Here is a 25,329-nt window from a genome sequence, read left to right as displayed (position 1 = left end):
AAACATTTGAGATATAACTTATACTTAATCACATAATCAAGAACTCTTAAAATATGAAAGAGCAAACGCTTAGTGAATGATTAAATATGAATGATTAAATATTGCTGACCAATGCACTTAGAAGTAATGGGGATATGAGTTCAGCCTACATCAAGATTTCATTTCAAACATCAAAAAAGTTGCTGTCAAGAATCAGTGGTATAGAGAACACATGGACAGACACCATGTCAATCCTGGATGATACAATGCAATGAAATTGGGTACTTGGTTCCAAAATGAGATAATTCTAAAAATCATGTTTTTATTGCGTTTTATTGTGTTAGTTGGCCCTATTTTTTTGTGTTATTATGGCTTGAATAAAAACAAACTAACTGCAGTTTGATTTATTTTAATGGGAATGCGCAATAAAAAACAAGATTTTTGAAAAATGGAGTTCTCTCATTTTCGAACCAAACTCTTCAAATATTCTCCAGCACTAACGCACACATACATTCATACATAACCGTGGCTTAGTACACCAGATCCCTACATGAAATCTGGATATAATAAGTCCACCCAGTTCCCAGAAACTACACATACCATATTCATGTCTGACATGGCTCCAGGCAATCAAACATACACACACGCATGATCCAACCGAACAAAAATCTTCCCCTGCGAGCAGCAGCTTATCAGACCCACCCGTCCCAGCACCCCTCTGCAGATCGCAAGCTCGGCCTTCGCAACATGACGCCGGGACGGATGCAGACAGAGCGCAAGAGAGCAAAAGCTCAGCTGATCAAAGTCCTCGCCGCAGACGCCTCTTTCAGCCAATTTGTGCAGCTGTCAGGGGCACGGCGATAGCGCGTCGGGTGTGTAGTGTGTCAGGAGTCATGATGGGGGAAGCCTTTGAAACGTCAAAGACGTTCACTTCGCCATCAGACGGGTGCAGATTAAAGGGGGAGAGATGATGTTGCCTTTACAACACTCTCAACAGGAATCAAACACACACACACACACTCATTCTCTAGGTGTCTGTGAAGACACACACATGAACAAATTCCATCCTGTACTACGTAAAGCTTTAGTGGAGACGTTTAACTCAAGAGACAGATTGCCTGGTTTATATGTGCTACGCATATGTCGCCTGTGGCACATAAAGTGTTTATTTTTGTAATGCACAATTGTTTGAGAACAGTAAGTTACAGCAAAGAGTCCTATTGACTGAATGTCCCATAGTAAACGTATACACAGTTTTAGTAAATACATTGTAGAATTATCTATGGGGACATTAAATTGTGGATTGATGCCTTATGTTCTGCATAAATATATCTATACATGTTTTTTTTTTGAGACTATGCCACATTTAAAAATACACTGTCAGTGCAGAATTGTATCTTTTATCCTCACTGGATTAGTTCATTTTTCATGCAAACATAACATGTTGTACCTCTATGGGCACTAAGGACCTATTGTGAACCTTTAAATTTAGTTACATGTTAGGGGTACAAACGCCTATGGGTACCACCCCAGCAAGGTTATTTTAGTTTACTCAAATTAAAACTTTGAAAACCTCTCTGTTCATTGAAATTAAATAAAAATTGACCTAAAAATTATGGGCCTCAAAAAACTTAACTGAAGGGAAAATTGAAATGTTGCTTCAAAAACAAATTAAAATAAGTCTAAAGCACTAAAATTATGATAAAAAAAATAAATAGAAATTGATCAATATTATATAGCAACATAAAAACAAACATATAAACTATAAAATGACAAAAGAATATACCAAAATTGCTAAAACTAACATAAAAACTAAAGATCTAAAAATAAAAGCTAATTTAAAACATTGAACTTTTTTTCTGAGAGTAAATTTGTATTGAATGATATTGTACAATGGATCCGTGGCATGATGTTGGACAATTCAGATAAAAAATTGTATCCACATATTTTAACTTTTGATTCAATTAATCGTCAACCACACTTTAGTGGCAAGATTACAGGAATATAGTGCTACTTTCTTGAGAATAAAATAAAAAGGACAAGACCACAGTAATAGGATCATAAAATTGTAATTTGTAAGTTTAGTCTTAAAGAAAATATGTGAATAAAGTTATACCAATATGACATTTAAGTTGTAATATAGGGGAAAGTGGTTCTGAGGTGGATGTGTCTGTAGTGAAAGCTTTTTCTCTTAATTAGAGAAAACATGATGCAAAGTATAAAGTTTAAAGCAAAATGTCAAGCAAATAGTAAAAAGTTGGATAAAAATGGATTTCCTTAAAGAATACACGTATATACACACACGCACACACACATTTAATAATCAATAAACATATTTATATAATGCATCGTATATGCATCAACATATGACTAAACAGCAATAAAAATAATTAAGCAAATACCCAAGCAAACAACATATTGAGAAAAACTATTCTACTTAAATTTCCTATTAAACATTTTTTTTTACGCTCAGACTTGCAACGGGGTGACACAGTGTGGGAGTCAAACCGCCCTACAGGCACGGTCTCTAGGAAACAAAGCGGTCAAAAACTGCATTTAAATAATCGCTATATTCACAAAGCTTGGAAAATATACTATGCAAACAAAATATCAAAGAACCATAAATGTTGATACGTAGAAAATTTAAAACCCAGTGCTGTGATGCTTATACAGCGTCATCATCGCTTTGAATTAGATTTTCTCAGTTCCACCCCTTACCCCCTCCATAATTTCCCGTCTACAGCTTCAAACAAGTGTCCAAACAGAGTTTTTTCGCAATATTATGAATTCAGTTGCACTTCTATACTCTCTCAGAGAGGAAAACGTTATTGTCTGCTAATTAAATGATTTCGCCCTTGCGTGACACATCTCTCATTCCCGTCTTCCACCAATCTAATGACTGTAATCTGTCCATCCGACCCCCTCTTCTTCCGCAGCCTGGTTTGTATAAACTGTCTCCTCCCCCCTCTTCTACTACGGCTAATCCATCCCTCCCTCTCTCCCGCCCAGGGTTGGCCGGTGCGCAGCCGGGCTCTGCTCTTTATTAAAGGGTGAGTGATGTGCGCACACATTATCTCTTCTCTGCACGCCCAGATAGCCTTCATTTCCCTAAAGAGTCCTCCAGTCACCAAACAATTAGTACTTCCTGGAGAGCCCTCGAAAATGGGTTTGGAACGGCCGAGTCTCCTCTCCTCCCACCTCCCTTCGTGTGTCCGTCTGCCTCTCTCATTATTTCTCCTCCGCTGTTCATCGGAGAGAGAGATTGACCTCTTTCAGGTCAGCTTTCTTGCGCTGCCTGCCGAGTATGTGAAGTTAACCCGTGCCTCCACCAACTGTGATTATGCTGAGGCTGTGGAAATCTACAAGAGCGTGAGCGGCTCGTGCGCATGCATACACAATATTCTCTCCGCATCGGAAACGTGCGAAGCTACACCACATATGCAGAAACGTCGCATGCGATGCGCCATATGTGATCTGCCGTCATTTTTTAACAAAAACTTTTCACACTTTCAGAAACAATATGGTTTAAGCTTTGGCTCCGATGACTGTTTCTATGCATTTGTATAATGCACATTTCCACAACAATCTATAGTTTAATTCGCCAAGAAAACCATGCTTACGCTACAAGACCAGATCACGTCTGCACAATGCAGTAAATATCCTCCATAACACCGCATCTACGCTGCATCACATCACACAATAATTTTTTTCTCCCGGAGTTACAGTATCCATAACAATTCGGTTTCTCCCGCGGACTGTATTCCCAGCACACACACGTGTTCTCAACCTCGCTGCTGACGATGGTGATCAATAGTACACGCCGTGACCCTAGCATCACAGGGACGAGAGCAGGACACAGCGAGCACTGCTCTCCCTTACTCAACTCTACCCCCGGGGCCTCTTGGGGCGAGGGAAAGAATGCCGGCTATTTAGGGAAAGGGTTTGAGATCCCTCGCATCCGGACAGCATGAGGAAGACCCTATGATTACACTACAGTATACACACACCCAGCGCACATAAACATAGGAGTCTTTCTGACCCAGAAATATATTACCACACGCATTAGCCCATTAAGCTCTCAAGAAGATCTATACATCAGAGTTACTGCAGCAAAGGTAGGAGGAAGATTTCTTGAAGAGAAAAAGAGAGAGAGACAGAGAGAGAGAGACAGAGAGAGACAGAGAGACAGAGAGACAGAGAGAGAGAGAGAGAGACAGAGAGAGAGAGAGAGAGAGAGTGTGAGAGAGAGAGGGTGTGAGAGAGAGAGAGAGAGATCTCTAAGCCCTCTGTGCATGTGGGCATTGAGTGCTCCTGCCATTAAAAGCTCATAGTCGATAACATAATGCATTAAAGCTTTTTAGAATTGCAAAATTTCTTATGAAATAAATGGCTGGTCTTCTTCTAGAGACGTGAAAAGCAATCGTTACAAGAGGGATGCTGACGAAACAAGTGATTTGCATACAGAAACACTCGGCTTCATGCTCAAACAAAAGCAGGCGGAAGGAGTTGAACTGGTCAAACACACAGGCGTCAATCTGAAGGGGTAATTTTTAAGATTATTTTTTTCTCCTCATGACGATATATATAAAAACGATCTTACATTTCTGTTTTGTACATTTCTTACATTTTCAATTTGATACAAAAAATAAGCAATGAGAAAAAGGAAAAAACACTCTCATAATGAAAACAATAAACTCAATAGCAAAAATTCCTTTGGTTTAGGAATCATTCTGTTTATGCTTCTCGAGTTTACATTCGTCTTTCTAGCTCAAACCTCACATGTGGGCGGGCTTTAAGGGCGCTTTACTTTCATTGGCTACAGTGAGATTTGGATTGACAGCTCCTTGACTATGAAATAAAACTTGAATAGAGCAGTTTTTAGAGAGCAGTTACAGTATCTGTAGATTAATATGGAATGCAGTTTATTGGAAGAAAAAAAACATGTTAAAATTTTGTAATCGAGTTTGTATCATTTTTAGATGAAAATATTAGATAACAAGCTCAAACCCAGGTATTATAGTTAAAGTAATATAACCGTCTAAAAGTGCGTGTTAAATTCACATTAGACTACGAAAAAAAAGCAGAGAGCAATGTCCACATTAAATAATGTATGAAGAAGCCGGGTGTCAACAGTACAAGTCATGATGAAGTTCAGTCCTCTCCACAAAACGTTCTCACCACACTTACTCGCGTCTTTGACCTTCAAAACAACTACAAAGTGAATCAGACCACACACAGACAAAACAGATACCAGAGCACCGCTCCATAACTTTCTCCTGGCAGAACTCGGAGTACAAATAAGTTGGCTTTAATTTAGAGAAAAACACGCTGCACCAGACACCCAACCACACTCCAGCTTGTTAACGTCAGGCCCACGCACCGTTAATGTCATGAAGGAGTTACACAAACATTCGCCCAGACAGTACTAACAACATCTTCCTCTGTCACGACGGCGCGGCAAGCAAAGGTTTACACTCAGTTTGCAATCAAACTTCTCCACCCACGCCACATATGACGTTTGCGCATGGGACGCGTTCACATCTGCGGCCGCGCTTTAATAACCGTAAAGGATTATTCACCGGAATTGTCCGACCTCTCAAGTATTTGCGGCGCATGAATAATCATCACCACCTCCTTATTATGTAGATCTATGCTAATTTCTCTTAAATATATTCAATAAGCACTCCGCCTCTTTCCTCGCCGAGGTCAAGGTTTAACTACGCAGGCACGTATGGAAAAAGTAAACGAATAGTTGGACTTAATCAGAACGGATGAGAAACGTAAAAAAAATACGGAGTAACAAAGGACATCTGAAGTCTAGGGGAAATTCTGAGTTCATTCGTACAGCACGTTAGGATTTCTCTCCATTTAAATGCCCCGTCTCTCCGTGACCCTGGAAATCTCCGGCCCCTGGGGGCAAGCGGCGCACATTCAAATAGGAGGAAACAATCAGAGCGCGCTCATTTGCATATGAACGGAAGATGGAAGCCCGCAAATCCGCAGCAGTCCATTTTAATCCGACAATGACTTCCTCTTGATTGTCACGAGAAACAGTCTGATAGCATTTTCTCCTCTCGCAATCTTCCCGCTGAAATTAACATCCGAACATGCCGCTCGCTTGCCGGACCGGGCCGTTCAGAGAGCCGTGCGGACGGCGACAGTCAGCCAACCCCCGTTGCCCCGGCAACAAAGAGGCGGGCATCCTGAGGTCTTATCAATCAATTAGATGCGTCTGTGTTCAAAGCATTGAGCTAGCAGCTCGTGATTGCTTTTCGGTTTGTCAAATTCATTAAAGCCGCGCCAGAGCGGTGTCGTGGTTCAAAAACACTTATTCCAAACGTCTGGCACCTCAGTCTGCGGATTCATTTTTTAAAATGTAATTTTGCAGGCCGACTCTCAGCTCCGTCTTTATGCCAATTACGGCGGCGATGTAATCAAGCTCCAATTTGATTTATAAATCACATTAGAGTTAAAACGGAAAGAGTTTCCCATGAAGAGAATGCAGGTATGAGTCGAGGGACTCTCAGGCGTGCACGTAGAAGCGAAACCATGACGGAGGAAGTCAATGAGCTCGACTCTTTTTGTGGAGAGTCACTCACAATTCATCTAGCTTAAGAAGACTTCCTGAGCCTTCATTAAAATTCCTTCATCTTTTGCAGAAGGGTTTCCTGAACGACAGACAAGAGCCATTCAAGGCTCTCCCTCCGAAGATTTCTTCCCTCCAGGCTATTTGAGAAGCAGTGACTGTTAATTGCCGTCACATGACAGCTGGGTGGGTTTAGGGGTCACGTCCAAGTTGGGGTAATTTGATGGAGAGCAGCTGAATTATATCATTGCTTTATTCGGCACTGAGATGGTGAACTGTCAGGCTGGAGGGATTCATTCAATAAACTAAATCAATCGAAATCACTAATTTATCGCAGTGAAACATTTTAGTTTGTTTCAATAACCTTGTAAGAGATCACAGGATGACTGCATAAGTTTCAAAATAATCAAAAATAAAGTACCAACATATAGCATGATGTTGTAAGCAATGGCAAAAGTGTTTTTCGGACACCATGATAGTATATAATAATATTACAATTCAAATATTATGGTACACGAATATGAAGCTGGCACTTACTAAAGCAATAAGCCCAAAGAAGCAGTGCTCTGCCTCACGTCGTGACACAACGCCCTCAGCCGTTATAAAATGCACTGTAACACACTGCTTCACGGGGCTTATCGCTTTTATATAACAGTTAATCCATCTGTAGCAAAGTTTCATAAAATAACATAAAATAAAATTATATTTAGGCTAATTAAAGCGGTCAGCCTTTATATATCAGGGTATTTAATAACTGCTTAGAACTCAGCTCAGCCAATCAGAATCAAGGAACAGAACTGATCATTTTACTAAACCTTTTTATATAGTGGGGTTCAAATAAAGTATATACTTATATCACACGCATGCAGAAATAAGACGGTTTTGCGAGACGTAAACTATATCACAATATATCAGTATTGACACCAAGCGTGATATTAAAAGTATTTTGTTTTAATACTATACGAATTATAATATTGCACATAATTAGCACTGGTTTAGACAACGACGATGGTTACAAGCGGTTATCTCTTCCTGCCTGCAGAAAACAAGTCTTCTTTTTAATTCAATATATATCGTGATAATACTGTTATTGTGTAAAAATCTGATACACTTACATAAACACTGGTGCAATAGCACTTCCTGTTTCAGTTTTCCCAAATTTGAATTAAATGCACAAACCAGATATAATAATGCCTAACAAATTGAGAAGGGATGGCTCTTAATAGAACACAATATATTGATTATATTTTCATTTCCGTGTTCCCATTTATAAGGAGTGTTGACCGTCATGGATGTGACGATTCTGAAAATCGTGCTTAAACAATACAATAAATGCTTTCAATACCTCACATGGTTATTTAAACCACCATATAGTGACAACTGAGCTATCTGTATGGTGAAAAAAACATTTTTTTTACGGTACGGTTGACCTTTCCATTTACGTTTGTGAATTGGACTGAATTGATCATTGCTGTTCTCGGTCTCTCTTTATAGTCGCTCTAGCAAAACACACACACACATAAACAGATGATAAAGAGTCTTGCACGCCACATGTCCTTGTGCCTCCCGCCACATTGAGTCATCAGCTCTGCACTCCACTAGTCACACATCATCAAATGTTGTCACATCACGTTAGAAAAGAGCGAGCGTGTGCGTGTGGTCTCCAAATGTGATCTATACGGCGAGGCCTCCGCACAGCCTTGCACTTCCATGCTCATTTATACGTAAATAAATAAATAAAAGATAAAAAGGAACCGATCCATGTTTCAATGTCACCCTCTCGTGCGTTACAGAAACCTCAGCTAAGCTCAATGCTGACACAGAGATGGAGAGAGATAGCCCGTACGTGGACCGAGTATTATATTCCTTCAAACGGTCACTGAATACGAGTGACACGGAAGCGGCCGTTCATCAATTTTCATACCTGGTCCTTCATCGGTTCACTAAACGCCGGAGCCCGATTTGATCAATAACAGAGGAAGAGGGGAACACGGACACTCGCTGGCCTGATCCCGATCAAGTCGTACGGCGAGCTGGGAATGATTTAAAAGCCGGCTCAAATTACCATGAAAGGTCAAAAAACTTTTTTTTCTTGCATTAAAGGGGATGAGAGACGCTTTAGGCCAGACGTTATGTGAGCATTTTCTCTGCTGTAATTTGATGCCCTAGGCATGTGGAACGTTCCCATCCATCGAGAGATGCTTTAATGGTGCATTATGGATAGAGTTTAGTGTTTTTGATCTGATATATTTATTCTATTTCAGGACTACAGCAGAGGGTTTAGTGTCCTCGCAAGACACTGTAGCTGTCAGATTCATTCTGTATTCATTGACTCACAGGGTTGTTCAACGCATTACTAAAATGTTTTTTCACATACATATGAGACTGCAAAACTTAATATAGCAAACACATTCAATCTACTGTGATGGCTGAGAACTGTAAGATCTAACACATCACTGTAAAAATCTATCATTTGAAACGAGAAAAAACGTCCGTAAATAAAACAAAACATTCCTGACACTGGCTGTAATGCACCCTACAGGTAAAAGCACACAGATGTGAGTGTCGTGTGCTATTCGTCTGTGCAATGTGATGTCATCACCACATATTGAGTTGCATGCTGGGTGTGCAGATGACGTTCAGTGGAGCTGATGGGAGATATCTGAACATGCATTCAAGGACGTGGCGGCAGTCCAGACGTTGGACTTTTATAATGCAAAGATGATCTTTCAAACCGAGTGGAGTCTTTGCATTAAACACATGTCTGGCAGTTGCATAAAATAATGCAAACAGGGTTCACAGGTTACAAAACATCTGTGGAATACAAATAAGCCGTAACCTCACCTAACACATCGTCAAATCAGGATTGGCTTGAACAGAACCATAAATGCATATAAATATTAAGAGACCCCACAAAATATGTTTTTTCAGTTTTTCTAAATTAACTATTAACGGGTGTTTAATTCAAATGAAAATATTTGTTTCATTCTGTAAACTCGTGAAAACATTTCTTCCATATTCCAATGTTAGTGTTTTTTGCATCCATTTGGAGTCAAAATAACAAAAGATGCAATGTTTGCAGATCTTGAATGCAGCAAAGAAAAACAAGTTCATATCAAGTGTATCAACACAATACTGTTTTTACATGTAATAAGCGATAAATTCAAAATGTTATATATCGTCGCTGTCCTTCTGAAACATTGTATTTCCAAATTGTCTTTTTTGAGGAAATGAAAATAACTTTTTCATTGATTGCATATAGTGTTGTTAAAGTTGACAGTCACTTTTTAATTATTTTTATTAGTTACATGTCTGCAAAACCCAGTGACAAACATAAAGGTTGACTAATAATAACGATTTATGGCAAAATCGAAATTTGTGAAGGACAGCAGTGATGTGTCAGTGAACAGTCCTTCACATTGCTGTGACTATATGTCAGTCCTGAGGTTTATTTCTGTTGATATTCAATACATGACTGGATTGGTCTCTTCATTTTTGCAGTGGCTGTACACGCATCGCCCGTCACGTATCCGAAGGTTCACATGCTAAAAGATTCCGTACACAGTCTTTTAGTCATCTGGCCTTCATTCATTTACCGTTTTCAATTTTTTTCAACATCCAAACTAGATCTAATATGGGGTGGACATTGTTTTTCTGTATTCAATTCTGTGTCGTTTGCCCACCCACTCAATGTAATTATCTCCAGATATTTGTGTCACCGGACACAATGTGATCATTCATACAAGTAATCAAGGTTGAGTCGCGGCGTCGTGTCACAGTGGCTCGTCTACTTTGAATGCTTGATGGAAAAGTGTGGGAGTGAGGGAACAGAAAGAAAAAAAATCCAATTATTCCTGCATAATAACAGTCGAGCAGTATATACGCAGCCATCGGTGGCGCGCGCTAACCCAGCCCTCCCCGTGTCTGTCCTTCTGTCTAAGTGGCAATTACAGAACAGGCGGCGGACATCCGCTGGAGCCGGGCCCCTTTCCGCAAGAGCCATTAGGAGCTGCACAGAGCGTGATAGTGCTGTTTAGTCGGACGCTACCACATGAGACTTGGAGACACCGCTCCCGTGCACCAGCTCACAGCAGACGAGCATACATGTGCCGATCGGGTTACCAAAGTAGATGGCACGCTGCTCCCTCGCAACATCATTAAAGCAAGGGTGGGGATTTTCCTAGGCTCTGCGTGTCTAGCACAATGCGGTCGTATCGCTGTCCTCTGCTGGAATGCAGCAGTGTTACCTGAGAAAAGCCTTCGCGCCGCGGGAAGGTGGGGTGGGGAGAGGATGCATAAATGATTTGGAACGGTGACAAAGTGAAGGAAAGCAATAGCTCGCCGCTTTCTTCGTATATATTTGTATGTAAATGCTCTGGCAATGCCATTGTTAATATTTGCTGTGGCAATAAAGCACGGTTCAATTGAAATTTCAAATTCCAAGTGGACGAGAGAGAGGGGCGGCACAAGAAAGGCAAGCTCCTGTGAAGTACCTCTTGTTATTAATAATTGATTCTTTAAAAAGACTTTGTGGTTTAATTGGTGGTAAGGGGTGATCACGGCACACACACACGTTTTGCATTTTTAGATTTTCAAAAATTATCGTTCTGTACCATTTATAAGCTTTTGTGCCAGTGGGGACCTCAATTTTGGTCCCCACAGTGACACGTGTCCCCATGAGTTGGTGTGCATACACGTTTAGTTCCACACTAACATATAAAAACCAAGTCCACACACACCCACACACAAACACACACACAAATGCATGCACACACGCACACACGCACACACACCTCTGGGAGTCTCCTTTGCAGCTGGTTTCCAGTAACGCAGGCTCAACATTTGGCCGAGAGCAGCGCTCCACTTCTCGAGACGCATTTGAAATCGAAACCTTCTGAGAAGGAATCTGCAGTCTGCAAGGACCCCGCTCTGAAGCAACGGAAAATGCGCACCTCTTCACATCGCTCTCTTACTCTAACAGAGGCCGCGACCTGCCTGTTCATTTTATGACAAAAACGCGACTGCGTTTAACTCTATAAACTCATTACATCCTTGGAACTCCAAACGCTTTATGAGATAATGATGCTCATTGCGTCTCATTACATTTTTGACTCGTACATAAAGCTGCAGTGCCCCCGAAGCATTCAGAACTGCCCGTGACGTTACCCTATCCTCATATTGGATTATTTCCCAAGTCGATGTTTAACACAAACCAGCGCCGCAATGGAAACAGCGAGGTATTCGCAACAGACAGCCACCACGCATTAAAAGAGGAACACACTCCTGACAAAGACCAGACTGAGCCAATTTGAGCAGATAACATCTGCGGAGACCAGAGGAAGCTTTCTCTTTTGTAGAAAACCAGAGCCGCTGCTTGCGAGAACTCTCGACTTTGAAGATTCTCTGTCCCATTATGCTTAAACCAGCTCTTGAGATGTGATTTGCCTTTAGGTAGCGCACCTTTCTTTTTACAATCAACATTCTGCATTAGGATTTGTAATAAAATCCTCAAGGAAAAAAGTATAACGTTCATGTCGGCAGAGCTGAGATGAAACTGAATCGAGTTTTAAAAGCTGAGAGAAAACCAAAAAGAGCTCCGTCTCAGTGTTTGCTGCAAGATGACAGAATATATCAAGCTGGTATGACCTCTGATAGCACACATACATCTGGCTCACGTCTATTTGACATCTGCATTTACATCTGCAAGACATCTGCAATACGTCTCGGAGACGTCTGCTGTCATACCTCATATAGTCATCTAGAAGACGTCTGTGAGGTGTTTATGATTTAGAATGGATGTAAAGCTGCTCTTTCCAAGATGTTAAGCTGATGTTTATTTATGCAGCAGATCTCAAGATCTTTAGTAGATGTATTACAGACGTTCAGATGTCTCCAAGACGTATTGCAGATGAGCAAACTATGTATTGCAGATGTAAATGCAGAAGTCAAACAGACATAAGCCAGATGGATTGTGCTAAAATCATGTCAAACCTCACATTGTAATGGTTTAAAAAGTTGAAAAAGACTAAAAGTTGTTTAAAATGTAAAGAGGGCGTTCTAATGGTTGTCATTTTTGTGCACAATGTGCGAACGCCCCTTTTGAAACCTTTAATTGGATGTGATCAATACAGAGACGTGGCAATACGTGTGCACCTGTGGTGCTTCATCTCTGGCTCTCGTGTGCTTTTGTGCCGTGATCATCTGGGTTTGCCCACCCTGCTGAATTATGCAAACCCAGCTCAGCTCAGCTCAGCTCAGCTCAGGCGTGAGGAGTTTGGCGGTGGGAGACGGGCAGCTTGTGGCCTCTATTTTACAGAAGAAAGACAGTTTATGGTTCCTATTCTCTCACATCTCATATGTGTATCTGCATCTGTGAGGTCTGTATACGGATCCATTAAGTGACCAACACATGCATTACAAAACAAAGCAAAACAAAAGGACCATGCTATCATATACTTTGCTTTATACTGTTTTAAACTGTATACATGTTTTTTTAATGCTTTATACTGATGTTGTGATTTTTATGAACATTTGGAGAATAGACCTATTTCACAGCGTGACGTGTACAAACTGGAAGTAGGATAAGCGCTTGTGCGGTCAATTCTCTAGACCCGTTCACTACACAAAAGAGTTACGGAGATTTAGTTACACCGTGTCAACACCCGACGCGAACGACACGACAAAAGACATTAGAAACGCATTAGAACCCATTATAATTTCAAATATTGTCCACACTGGATGCGGCGAGACGCGACAAACTCATTAAGAACAAGCAGGTTGTCATGCAACGTTCAGAGTAGACACGGTGTTAGGCATGTAGCGCTCCCTTAAGCTGATTTTTCTAACATATATCAGACTTTAAATAAATAATCACTCAAAATACATAGTTTGTTTTCCCTATTTTTACATCTCCCAGTAAACCATGAATAAATCGGACAACAAATGCTACTTTTGCTTTTGTTAAATAAAATGAATGCCTGTGAGAAAACAAGCTGAATGAATGAATGTCTATGGCAGCATACTTCCATTCTCTGTCGCCATTTTGTGAAATAGGCGTAAAACATGTGATGTTTCTCATACTTTTGAAATGGTCTCATAATAATATATTATATAACTTTAAAAACATGATATTTAGTAACAGGTTACATGTCCAAGTACAATACTGTAATGAGGGTTCTTAAAGGGAAAGCTCACCCAAAAATGAAAATGATGTCATCCTTTATTTACCCTTATAAACCTAAATCTTTTTTCGGTGGAATACAAAAGAAGATATTTTGAGAAATGTATCAGGGGACTTGTGTCCGTACAATGGAAGTCAAAGGAGGCCGGTGTTGTTCACTGAGAAACTCTTACACATTTAGAATGATGTGAGGGTGAGCAAACCAGCTGTTTTGAACCAGCTGTGGCTTAAGGCCCGATTCACATTTTGCGTCTTTTCGCGCATATTCCTTATTTTAAATGTAGACGCCCGGCAAATAGGGGGCGATGCTGTTGCGACGCGCATGCGTTTTTTTCAGGAGCGTCAGCGCCGCATCGAGCTGAAAAAATCTCAACTATTCAGAAAGGCTCAAGCGCACCGCAGGTCATGTGACAAGAACCAACCAACCAATATAGACCAGATCAATGAAAATGGAGACACACATGATCACAGCATAAGTAAATCTAGTAGCAGAGTTATTGCAGGTATTTTCACCGCATCCAATCCCTATATCCTTTGATTATACCTTCTCGTCTCAACGGCTATCGTGGTCCATGGTTGCTTAGTGACGACAGACGCCAGGAGAGCACAAAGTCCGTGCGCTTTGGATTAAAAGGAGAACGCAGTGCAGCTGCGAAATGTGAATCGGGCCTTAAACACCAGGGTACCTTACTCTTTCAGTAATCAGTTTAAATAAAACAAAAGTTGTGTTTTCTTTCCCTATATTATCAGACGAGTCAGAAACCTGCAACTCATGTCCAGTGGTGCTCTGTTTATCACCATGATTGAGCTGCAGTCACATCTGTGGATTTATCTGGCAGCCCATCTGCAGAGCTCTCCGCTTTGAGAGGGCTGTGTGTCAGAGGAGAGGACAGTAAGTGAGCAGACCCATTAGTGTGTGTGTGTGTGTGTGTGTGTGTGTGTGTGCGGGGGGAGCTAGAGACACGAGATGCTGGTCTCAGACAGTGATAGGCTCATTAATAAGACTAGGATGTACCGAATTTGAGTGTGTGTGTGTTTGCGTATGCGGTTGCAGTTTAATTAGGTTCAGACACTTAGAGTGACTGTGACCCAAGACTCTCCCCGACCTCTTATTCTGACCCGCCTGCTGGCGCCCGCGAGTTCAATTCAACCCCGCAAACATGCACTCGATCCTGGAGCCATGCAAACGTGCACACGGAAGCGACGCCTTCCTTCTTGAATGTCAATATGTGCTCTAATTGGCTGTTACGGGATCCCAGTTTTCTTTAAACAAATGTTGTCTATTACGCCGCGAGTGAGATGTTAGCGCGAGATGGTGCGCGGCGCGCCCCTACACACATTCTCTCATGGAATGTGTCCGCCAGGCCATTAGCACGCTGTCCCTGACATCCCCCTCTCACGTCCTCTCTCCTCTTACACCTATTTGTCAAACCGCCCACCATTTCTAGCAGAAACAACAACACCCCAATCAGCGGCGCGACTCGTGGGTGAGCGTTTAAGCGCAGGTTTTTTTTAAGCCGAGGGCAGTTTGAAGGAGAGCGAAGCGGATGGAAGATAGATGCAGTGTAGCGGAATATAAATGCGGGGATGGAACGCGTCAGAAAAAGTTTAAAAGACGTTTTAAAGTTTAACATCTCCCCCAAAAGGCCCTTCTGCTTTCTGGCTGCCGCAGAGTAAGATGAAAGCGCTTGTGCTTCAACAAAAGCTATTTTTCGTGCCTAGAACCCCTTTAGCCGGCTAAATGCATCTCATCCCTGCGACCGGCTTGCGGAAATACAATCTGGGTGCAGAGGGAAGAGCCTGGGCCAGCATTTCAAACAAAGCCATGCTAGCTTGAAAGGACGAAGAGGGCAAAGCCCTGGAATAATTTGGGGAGCCTGTTTTGTTATAAAAGCAAAAGTTAAACCGAAATGAAAATTCTGTTCGCATTCATTCACCCACCTTTTAAAAAAAAGGAACGATATTTTGCAATTGAAGTGTCTAGTGTCCCAGAACATTTCGGTTTCCACATTTTTCAAAGTATCTCCTTATCAGTGCAAAGAAATGTATACAGGTTTGGAACAACCCGAGGCTGAACGAATGACAGATTTTTCATAATTGTGTGAACTGTCCCTTTAAGAGAATGTCATGCTAAGAGCGAGACCTGGCCGCAGCCGAGCGGTGCTGTGCGCACAAAGGAACTCAATCATTCATAATGCTGGCGAAGGTAATAAAATATGCATCACATGAATGCGGCAAAGTGCCTACCGTAACTTTTAAGGCGACAGCAAAGCAGCTGCACATAACTGTTGTGTGCCTTTAAGGATGATGTCAAATTGTTAATAGCATCTGTGGGGCCAATTCTGTCGTCTACTTCCTGTAGTGTGCACGTCTCGACACATTTCCCTCCCTGGCTGTCCTTTTGAAGGTGCTTTGTCGCTACTTCAGCCGTTGCTAGAGAAGGCAGAAAGTAATAGCTAGATAAGGGAGGGGCTTTACAGGAAATAAAAATCACAATTGAGATTTCTATAAAATCTCTATTGTTTCTCCGAGGCAGCAATAAGATAAAATGGAGATCAAATGGATAATCGTGGAGTTTCTAGGCAGCACACACTCCTCTGGAGTTGCAGGGAGAGATCTCAACTCAATATCTGCTGCACTCAAAACTAGAGATATTTCACAAACAAACATTTCTTATTTCTTCGACGACAAAACTATGTTATCCTATAATCATATTTTATAGCTGTAAGCTCTAGCTGTACATTTTCTCATTTGCCTCTATTTTAATTTTTTATAAACATCAAATGCTGAAGCTATATGAGAGCAACCCTTCAAGCTATAAAACGTACCTTTTGGGACATGATGGTTGAAATGATGCATGGATAACTTGAACTCACATTACCCACAATGTCACAATACCACCACACACCAGACCACACGCGGTAACCACTAGGCCACGGCTCTGATCTGTCATTTCCTCTTTCACTCAATAGTGTTGCTCAGCAGTTTGAGGGAGCTTTAGAAGTTATGATCAGGGTGCTGTTGTGTGAAAGACAGCTTTGCTAATAAGTCCAGTCTGGGCTTCTTCATCACCTCACACCTCCAGCAGCAATTCAAGAGACCTTCAAGGATGCTAGAACTAACAAGCACAGCTGAATCTACAACCAACCAGCTAATGAAAAAAGAGGAAGCGTTACTAACATACAAACAAATAAATAAACAAACAAACGAAAGCCCTGCTCGACCATTTCAATTGAAATTTACATGAAATCCACATTTCTTCTGTAAATGATATTATTATTTACACATGGCTTCTCTGTCTAGTTCACTTAAAGACACTTTTTTATGTGTTATATATTTTAATCACTTGTGTTCACATTATTCCAAATATTTCCAACAAAGTTTTAACCAGATGAGAAATCCCATCATTCCACGCTCCATCACAAATCATCAAGCTTCATGTTTGTCATTGTTTTAAAAATATAGCCTTTCCCTTATTAAATTAAAATATATGGGAATATACTAGGAAATATAACACAATACACTGAATAATACATTTGCATTGGAACTAAGTCCAAGAAAACCAAGGAACCAAGAAAATTCATTATGTTTAATGTGTTTTTCTATGTATATTGTAATATTTTGAGATTGTATTATTATATGGTATATTTTCAAACATATCTTAAATGATTTAATTTATTGAGGATAAATACACGGGATAGTATATTTTATTTGCGTGAGTGCCAATATAGTTCGCCTTTAAATAATGAGTAACAACTGCAAACATGTAGTTTAAACAAAGCGCACATTTCTTATCTCGCCATGGTGATAACTTTTATACTAAAAAAATATTGACATTAAATTTAAATACTCATCAATGCTTTTAGAGTCTGCCTAAAAACTGGGTTGCAGGTAAGAAGCAAATGTGCTGAAAAAGAAATATTAAAAGGGCCGTAACGGAGTTCAAAGCAGTGATTCCCCTGAACGTCAAAGAAATCTCATGAGCTCACAACTTCAGCATAACGGGAAGTTTGGAGAAAGGGTACGACACGCATTTGAGTGTCATTACTAGCTCTGCATTTAGCCCTGAGCCTGGGGATGTGTTTGGACAAGACTTTGAGTGTCTGCCGCACAAATTATCCTGATAAAAGCACATGGGGCGAGCAAATTAATTCAAGCGAAACCCAACAAAAGCACTGTTTACACAGGCTAATCCCAGGCAGCGCGCTTGCCGCCATGCCAACCCCAAGCAGCCTCCGCAGGCGTGGGGAAGTCTTTATTGAATCATCATCTGCTCCCTGGGCATTTCAGAGACCCCAAACTGTCTTTATACGACTGGGAAAGCAAAAGCAGGAAAACATGCTTTGGAATGGCACCTTTACGGTCTTCATCGGCTTGAAAACGGGGCCAAAACATATGACCTTTCCCAAAGTGGTCTTTAATGTACCTTTTTGTGGTCTGTTTCTGAGCCAGACCGTGGAGAACTGGATACGGTTATGGTGTGTAAGTATCGCTGTATCTGTATCTTCTAATGAGAGGTTCTCCTGACACTAAAAAGGTCTGTGTTTGGAGCCTCGTGTGCACATTTCCTCGACGCAGAAACGGTGGGAGACGAGGCCAAGGGGGTGGGGGCGGTGGAATCCTTGAGGACCGTGTTCTCCAGGATTTATGACACCTAGACTCGCCTACACTGTCCTTGGCTTCGACCGGGTTGCTTTCAGGAGGAAACGGTCTCTAGATGATAGTGTTGGGGAGGGGGAGGCGGTTTGGGGAGTGGAGAAGATGATAGGACCATCTGAAAGGCACTACGGCACCCCCAGCATCGCTTTTCTATTCCTCGAAATCGAGTGGCGAGCACTTCTGATGGCGTTTCACAGAAGCCGAACTGCTCCATGCTCATGCTCTCATTCTCATATGTGTGAGCGGCGTTCCTAACCACTAATTATGACTCGTAATGCATTAAACCACAAATTACACACATACACAACCACTGACAATAGCCTTCTACGTAATCTTTTACATCGAGATTATTCGCTGTCACGAAAAACACCATCCCTTTCCAGAAGCCACTACAGATCTTTATTCGTCTCTATAAAGGGCTCTCTAAATATCACTCCGGCTCTAACTAAACCTTCGCTCCATACTTATCTCAGAGATTCACTGCTGAACGGAAAGCCCGGCAGCGACAGCTTCACCGAGGAACAGGACAGACATCAACAGTAAAACGCTGATGAGTCCCCGCGTTGCCGCAGCCTCCGTGATTTTGGCTCATTCCTCCTCAACCATTTATCCCAGAACACAGGCTTTGTCAAGCACTTACGCCAGTGGCCTAAAAGCAAGCTGTGTGTAAAAAAAGAAATGGCAAGGCCCTTAAAAGGGGAGAATCCATCAGGCCGGGGTTGTTACAAAGAGGTCCTCTATTAAAAATGCAGCAGGGCCATTACCTCAGGACCAGAGCCTTTCTCTTTAAGCTCACACAAACCAACTAGCCCGATCAGATCGCCTCATTATAGTTCGGGACACGTGCACGTCAGCGATGGTCATGGATAAATACTGGAAATGCTTGCTGCTTTCTCGAGAGTGACCACAAAAAGGATTTGCAAAAATAATAAATCGATGATCACGAAATACATTATTTCGAGTAATAGTTCATAAACTTGACTTAGTATCTCAAACACCAATGAGATCCAATGGAGGGCACATGGAGATAAATGGTTATTTAGAACAAAGTTTATCTGAATTGTGCTATTTATTGTTACTTGGAGCTCAAACTATCCATCTTCAATTCATACAAGAACTAGGCTGAGTGACGAAAAAGTTTCTTAATTTCGTTTCGTGTCGCTGGATGTACATAAAAGCATTTGCTCTCTGATGCAAGAACTGAAAATCTAGAACACATTTCACCTTCAGAACCGGCCAGAAAATACTGATGCACTGCTACAAACAGATCTTTCGTGCGCTTTGTGCATTTCGTTTCATCTTGGTATTTAATGCGGAGCAGTTCTCCCCTGAAACGAGAACAATATTGGGCATCAAATTTTATCCACCTATCGGGGTGTGCTTGCCAAGTATGTTCCTCGTTTTTAGAGTCAACCCCACCCCTCTGAACAGATGGTCGGAAATAATGCCCAGGACACAGTGGGAGAGAGAGAGGAAAAGGGAGGGAAGAGAGGAAGACAGAAGAGGAGCAGAACATTAATGCACTAAAAATATGAAACGCTCGTTGTAGTAACGCCCCTCACGCAAATATTTGACGGTTTACTGATGGAGCCAGTATACATACTATTAAACAATAACTGAAGAAGTTGTGACCGTCACCCTCTGAATTATTTTGATAACATATCTTGCGTAGTGGTGTTTAACATATAGAAACTTTAAAGCATGAAAAACATATCAACGCTGTCCTTCTGAAAGCTTGTATGTCCAAATTCACTCTTTTTCTGGAAATGGAAAAAACACTGTACTTTTTTAAGGATAAAATACCATGTTATCAAAGTCGACTTTTTAATGCTTTTTATCGGTTAGATATTTGCAAAACCCTATGCCAAAGGGTGAGTAATAATAATGATTTATGACAAAAAATAAATACCAGGAAAGAACATCAGCGATATCCTTCAGTGAACTTTGACAAAACTAGAACAAGATATATAGTGGGTTTGCAAAAATACTGCAGAAAAATGCGATATGTGATACGTTTTCAAATCACATTAAAATATATTTATAAACTAAAATTATAAAAGATTTATGTCCAGTCGGTCTGTGAACGGAAAGCATCACTACAACATCTCAAAATGAAGCGCCATGTTTTTCTGTTGCAGTAAATACATTTTAACAATATAATCACAAACTATTGCGAAAGGCAGATGCAGAACATTTACTGTGGCAGTCTGTTAGACACTAATACAAAAAAGATCACATTTTTTTGTTGAAAACATGCAGTGGCATCTTTAAACTAAACACATTTTGGTTGATACGCAAATTTGAATGCTAACAGAATAATTACTCGCAGACAAGCATAATTTATCACTCTCTGCACTATGACATCCCAGCTCGGTTCCACGCAGACACTTCCAGTGAGTACTTTACAACGCAGGCTTTTCTGACGGAAGGGTTTACATGTATAATTCACACACGCGTACAATGCGCCTGCACTCTCACAAGTTCACGTTTCTGCATCTCTCATTATGACTCGCCTCCAGAAAGACCTCTGTGGCAAAACACACAAAAAACACATTAGAGCGCTAAAGACCTCACCAAATATTTGATTTTTAGAAACAGGCGTGTAGCCCAACGTCACGTAATGTTATTACGAGTAATGTATTCTATTCTCAGAGGGAGAGCGCTGTACGGGCCAAGCGGTCAGTTTTCCAACAATATCTGATAAACTGCACATCTCCTCACATTTGCAAACAACATCAAGCCAATTATTCACAAGATTAAATATAATTCGGGCCCGAAATGTGAAACGGCTGAATATGTTTGTGCTTTTTAATCCGTCCTTTCACCTGTTAAATGACAATAGATTTAAACACCCCAAATCAAATAGCTGCTAGCACCTGAAAATTGCTCATCCATTAACAGGTTTAATTATTGAGATGAAGGTTGTTTGGAGGAGGAAAGATGAGAGCGTTTCAGCTTTGTGATACCAAATAAGTGCCACTAGAGGAATATGAAGCACTGGTAATTATCCACAAGCGGAAATAAATATCACAGTGTAATAATCCAAAATGACATTGAGAGCCGTGGAATATAATGAGCCACACATATGCACCGTTTCCCATAATGCAGCGGGACTGAGCTGCATGTCACCTCACTGCAGGGCAGTTAGCGAGCGCTCCTGCTGAGAGGAGAGGTTTAAACGGCCCACTGGATGTTATTTCTGCTGTACATAAAGCTGACCCCACCGAGTGAAACTGAACACCACACACACACACACACACACACACACACACACACTCGCTCGCACACCCAATCTCACAGCTCTAGCTCTCTCTCCCTTCTTTTAAAACATCACACACACCGTAAAGCTTGGACTTGCTGCTGATTGAATGGAAGAAGAGGCCCCACTGGCCTGTGTTGACACAATACGGGGGGGGGGGGGAATTACCTCCCTTAAATTGTTTTTTATATCCCACTGGTGTATGATTGCTGTCAGAGATACCTCAAGCCCACACACATATATCCGTCCATGCTCAAAGCGGCAATCTTAAGGGGGAGGGTGCCATGGTAGCGTACAGATATCTGCATTAGGGAGTTGTAAATCCAGCGATTCCGTCACAAGAACGCAACTTTTGCTGCAGCGTGCTGCGATGTAGGCATCTACCGACCAATGAGATTTTAGAGAGGCATGTCTAGTTCAGAAATCCACTTTGCTGTTCTCCCAATTGATTTTAAACTGTCTGCCCCGTTTCCGCCCCCTAAAAAGTACTTTATGCATTTCTATCCGTCAAGCGCTCTATTAGAGCTCTGCCGAACGTGAAGCGCCCTAGAATTTCCCCTCTTGATTTAGTATAAAACAGAAAATACAGTACCATCCGATCGCATGCAACAGAAGTGAGAGAACCCAAAAATGTGACCTGCTGCTTGCATTTCGCTCCGAGGCCTGATATTATTTGCACCTAATTTGATGTGCTGTGATACGTATGACCCACATTATAAAATAATGGATGAGTTTCGTTTCACGTTTCACTTTCCTCTGAACCTGCTTGAACCAAAACACATCATTTACATACAAGGGTCTTCATATAATTGAACAAAACTGCTGAATCTCGACATTAACGGCTTACTGTAGCATCATAATTTCCCCTGCTTAACATTTGCCTCTGATTGAGCGTGCAGCGTTATTAGAGCAGAGAGAGAAAAAGCGAGGGAGAGGGAGAGAGAGAGAAAGAGAGAGAGAGAGAGAGAGAGGAAGGGTAGTGATTGTGTGTCAGCTGCCCCTCTTCCCCCCACATGATTGATTTCCCCCGGAGGAATGCCTCCACTCAGAGAGCACGCTAGAATCAAGATTAATAACAGGCCATTTACATCCCCAATCACACACACATGCACACACATATGCAATCGGACTCGTGCTGACCGGCGCGTTCATGCGCACTTGCACGAGGTCCTCATTCTTCACAGCCGAGACCGAACTGAAATCTGAAACTCTGAGCCGGTGCCAAAAAAACTCCATCTTCGATAATCTGCAGATCAATAATTATTCCCAGATTTGGTCATCTGACCTTCTACACACAGCGCTCTGGCACTACCCATAATGCTTCGAGAAAGATCACGGAAGCGAGTTTGTTGAGGACTTTTGGTTGCAACAAGACTGTATAAAAACATCATCTGCGAGACCGGCCCTCCCATCCCTCAGAGACACTGAAAAACTCATTAGACAGCGGAAGAGGGTGAGATCCAATTTGACTTGACCTTGAAGGTTGGGAGGAGATTGCGAGCGCTTGTATTGATGCACGATATGGTGCCTGTTGCTAGCAGCAGATACGAAACAGAAGAATGAAAGGTCCGATCAAGTTAGGGCAACTTTGACCAAACGTTGACTAACACGGGAGGAGGAGGGAAAGAGAGAGGTCGTAAACACATTCTTGATGGAGAGTGACTTGGCCACCGCTGTACATCCTGTGTCTTTTGGGAACGCTCGCATATTTGTTCAATGTTGTGCAAGCGACCCTTCCAAAACCCTTCCATTGAGAGAAATTTCCCTCTCCTCCCGTTCTCTGTGTTCCTCTATGCAAGTTGATCTTAAAAATGCATCTTACTCCGTTTAATCTCACCCTTTGTTCTGACAGCCATTTTTGGCCCGATCCAATCGCAACCCTCTCTCACTTTCATTGGCACGTGTAACACGAGTGCTGGCTTCTTATGGGGCGCGCTGCATAAAAACATTCATGAATCACACGGGGAGGCCGAGATCACCAGCTCCCCGATAGCATCTCGGCACTATCGATCAACGCGTGGTAATCAATTCTCCACGTCCGGGTGGTGTAGGGGCTTAGAGAGATGGATGCAATTATTTAACTCCCTCCAGCCCCGACTACAGAGCTGAGGGAACCAAATCTCAGGATCATGAGTTTGTGTGGGTGTGTTCTTGCTAACCGTGCACTCTTACACCTTATGACCAATGACAAGCACCATGTGGTTTAAGTGTCAAAGGGTGTGGATGTAAAACCCCCAAAACGTACCAAGAGAAAGACGATCGTCGCCAAACCGTTAACCAAACAATCAACTTACCTTAGTCTGAAGGTAGTGGGGGTAATAGTAAGTGTACTGGGGGTACATTGGTTGCTGTTCCAAACGTTTGCCCATGTAGCTGGAATCTTTTTGGCTGTAGCTGGTTACGGAGACTCGCGTGGGATCCGACAACTCTAAAAAGCCTCTCCTCCTGGTTCCGCAGCTGGAGGCTAGATCCGTGTGAGAGGTGGTGCCGAAGGAGAACGGAGAGAGAGAATGGGATGATAAGGACGCCGGCGCGCGTTGGTGCCGTGCCTCTCCGCTCACACTGTCTTCCGAAGAAGGGGAGTAAGAGGTGATGGAGGGAGAACGGAGGGACGAGGATGGGATACCAGCGGAGGTGCGCACGAATAGAGAAGGAGCAGCACGGGAGAGAGGAGAGGAAGGGAGGTGAGGGAAAAGGAGGGGGTCACTGTGGCGATCACTTCTCTGGAAAGCCGGCTTCTGGTCTCCTGTTCATGCCCTGACTTTCTCTCTCTCTCTCTCTCTCTTGCTCTTTGACAGTCGGAGCAGCGTCAGTTCCCAAAGGAGGTTGTCAGATATCCTAGTCGCACACTTTGTTCCGTCTAGCTGACGCACAAAGCAGCAATGTAGACAGTCGGCGGATTTGGATCTCTGCACACACAGCTGACGGGACTGGAGAAGCCTACGAGCCACACAGGAAACGGCACAAACTCCAGGCACACTGCAGTATCCGAAAAAGTCCAGGCGCGAGCGTGGCGCACGGCGCTGTTGTTCTCTGTGATGTTCTTTTCTGGTTCTGCCTCCCTCGTCTGCCCGCTTTGTTGTGCGCGAGTGTGTGTGCGAGAGTGAATGTGAGTGTGTGTGAGAGTGTGTGAGTGTGTGTGCGCTGCCGGCTGCTCCACACTGTGGGTAAGATTGAAGGGATCAGCTCGGGCAGCGCAGAGTTCCTCCTCCTTCACAACCGGGGTGGGCAGGACCGAGGCTGGATGCACCACTCCCAGGCAGGGGGAGTGTCTTAAACAGCCTATCTCTGTTTGAGAGAGCGGCCGCCCACCGCACGGCTTCACTAGTGCAGAAGAGTATGACTTACTCCCACACTCAGGGGGAGGGGACAGAGGCATCACAGCAAGGAGCCGAGGCCCCCTACTGGTCAACCAGAGACTCTCCCTCACCTGCTGTCGTTTTTAACCACTGCACTGTTTTTTCAGAGGGTGTATTTTTAACCTCACTTTCTTCGATAAATAAAAAATGACGGGCTGTGAGATGTTTCTTTGCTCTCGTCTGACACACGCTGGCAGCTTTGCATTGGTTGATACACTGACATACTGACACACTGACATGCACAGTGGTACATGAGGGCATGGCCGTGAATGACATTCTTTCATACAGCAATAAGCTCTTACATATT

At 42.4% G+C, this 25,329-nt stretch overlaps 1 protein-coding gene across 4 annotated transcripts in view; it reads right to left on the bottom strand.

Annotated features, from left to right (window-relative positions):
* The window catches only part of rbms3 (RNA binding motif, single stranded interacting protein), a 182,846-nt gene that overhangs the window by 105,322 nt on the left and 52,195 nt on the right, over positions 1-25,329 (bottom strand). Inside the window, exon 1 of one of the 4 annotated variants that reach the window (XM_056761603.1) lies at positions 23,958-24,877. The exons of 2 other annotated variants lie outside the window; for them this stretch is intronic. In XM_056761603.1, the coding sequence (XP_056617581.1) occupies positions 23,958-24,032 (75 nt within the window). In that variant the 5' untranslated portion in view covers positions 24,033-24,877. Of the gene's footprint in view, positions 1-23,957; positions 24,878-25,329 lie in introns of those variants that run through there. One more of the 4 variants, XM_056761604.1, reaches the window with a different exon arrangement.

This window comes from Triplophysa dalaica, chromosome 12, assembly GCF_015846415.1.
Source record: "Triplophysa dalaica isolate WHDGS20190420 chromosome 12, ASM1584641v1, whole genome shotgun sequence".
Lineage (NCBI taxonomy): Eukaryota > Metazoa > Chordata > Actinopteri > Cypriniformes > Nemacheilidae > Triplophysa > Triplophysa dalaica.
This window is presented reverse-complemented; position numbering and strand designations above follow the sequence as displayed.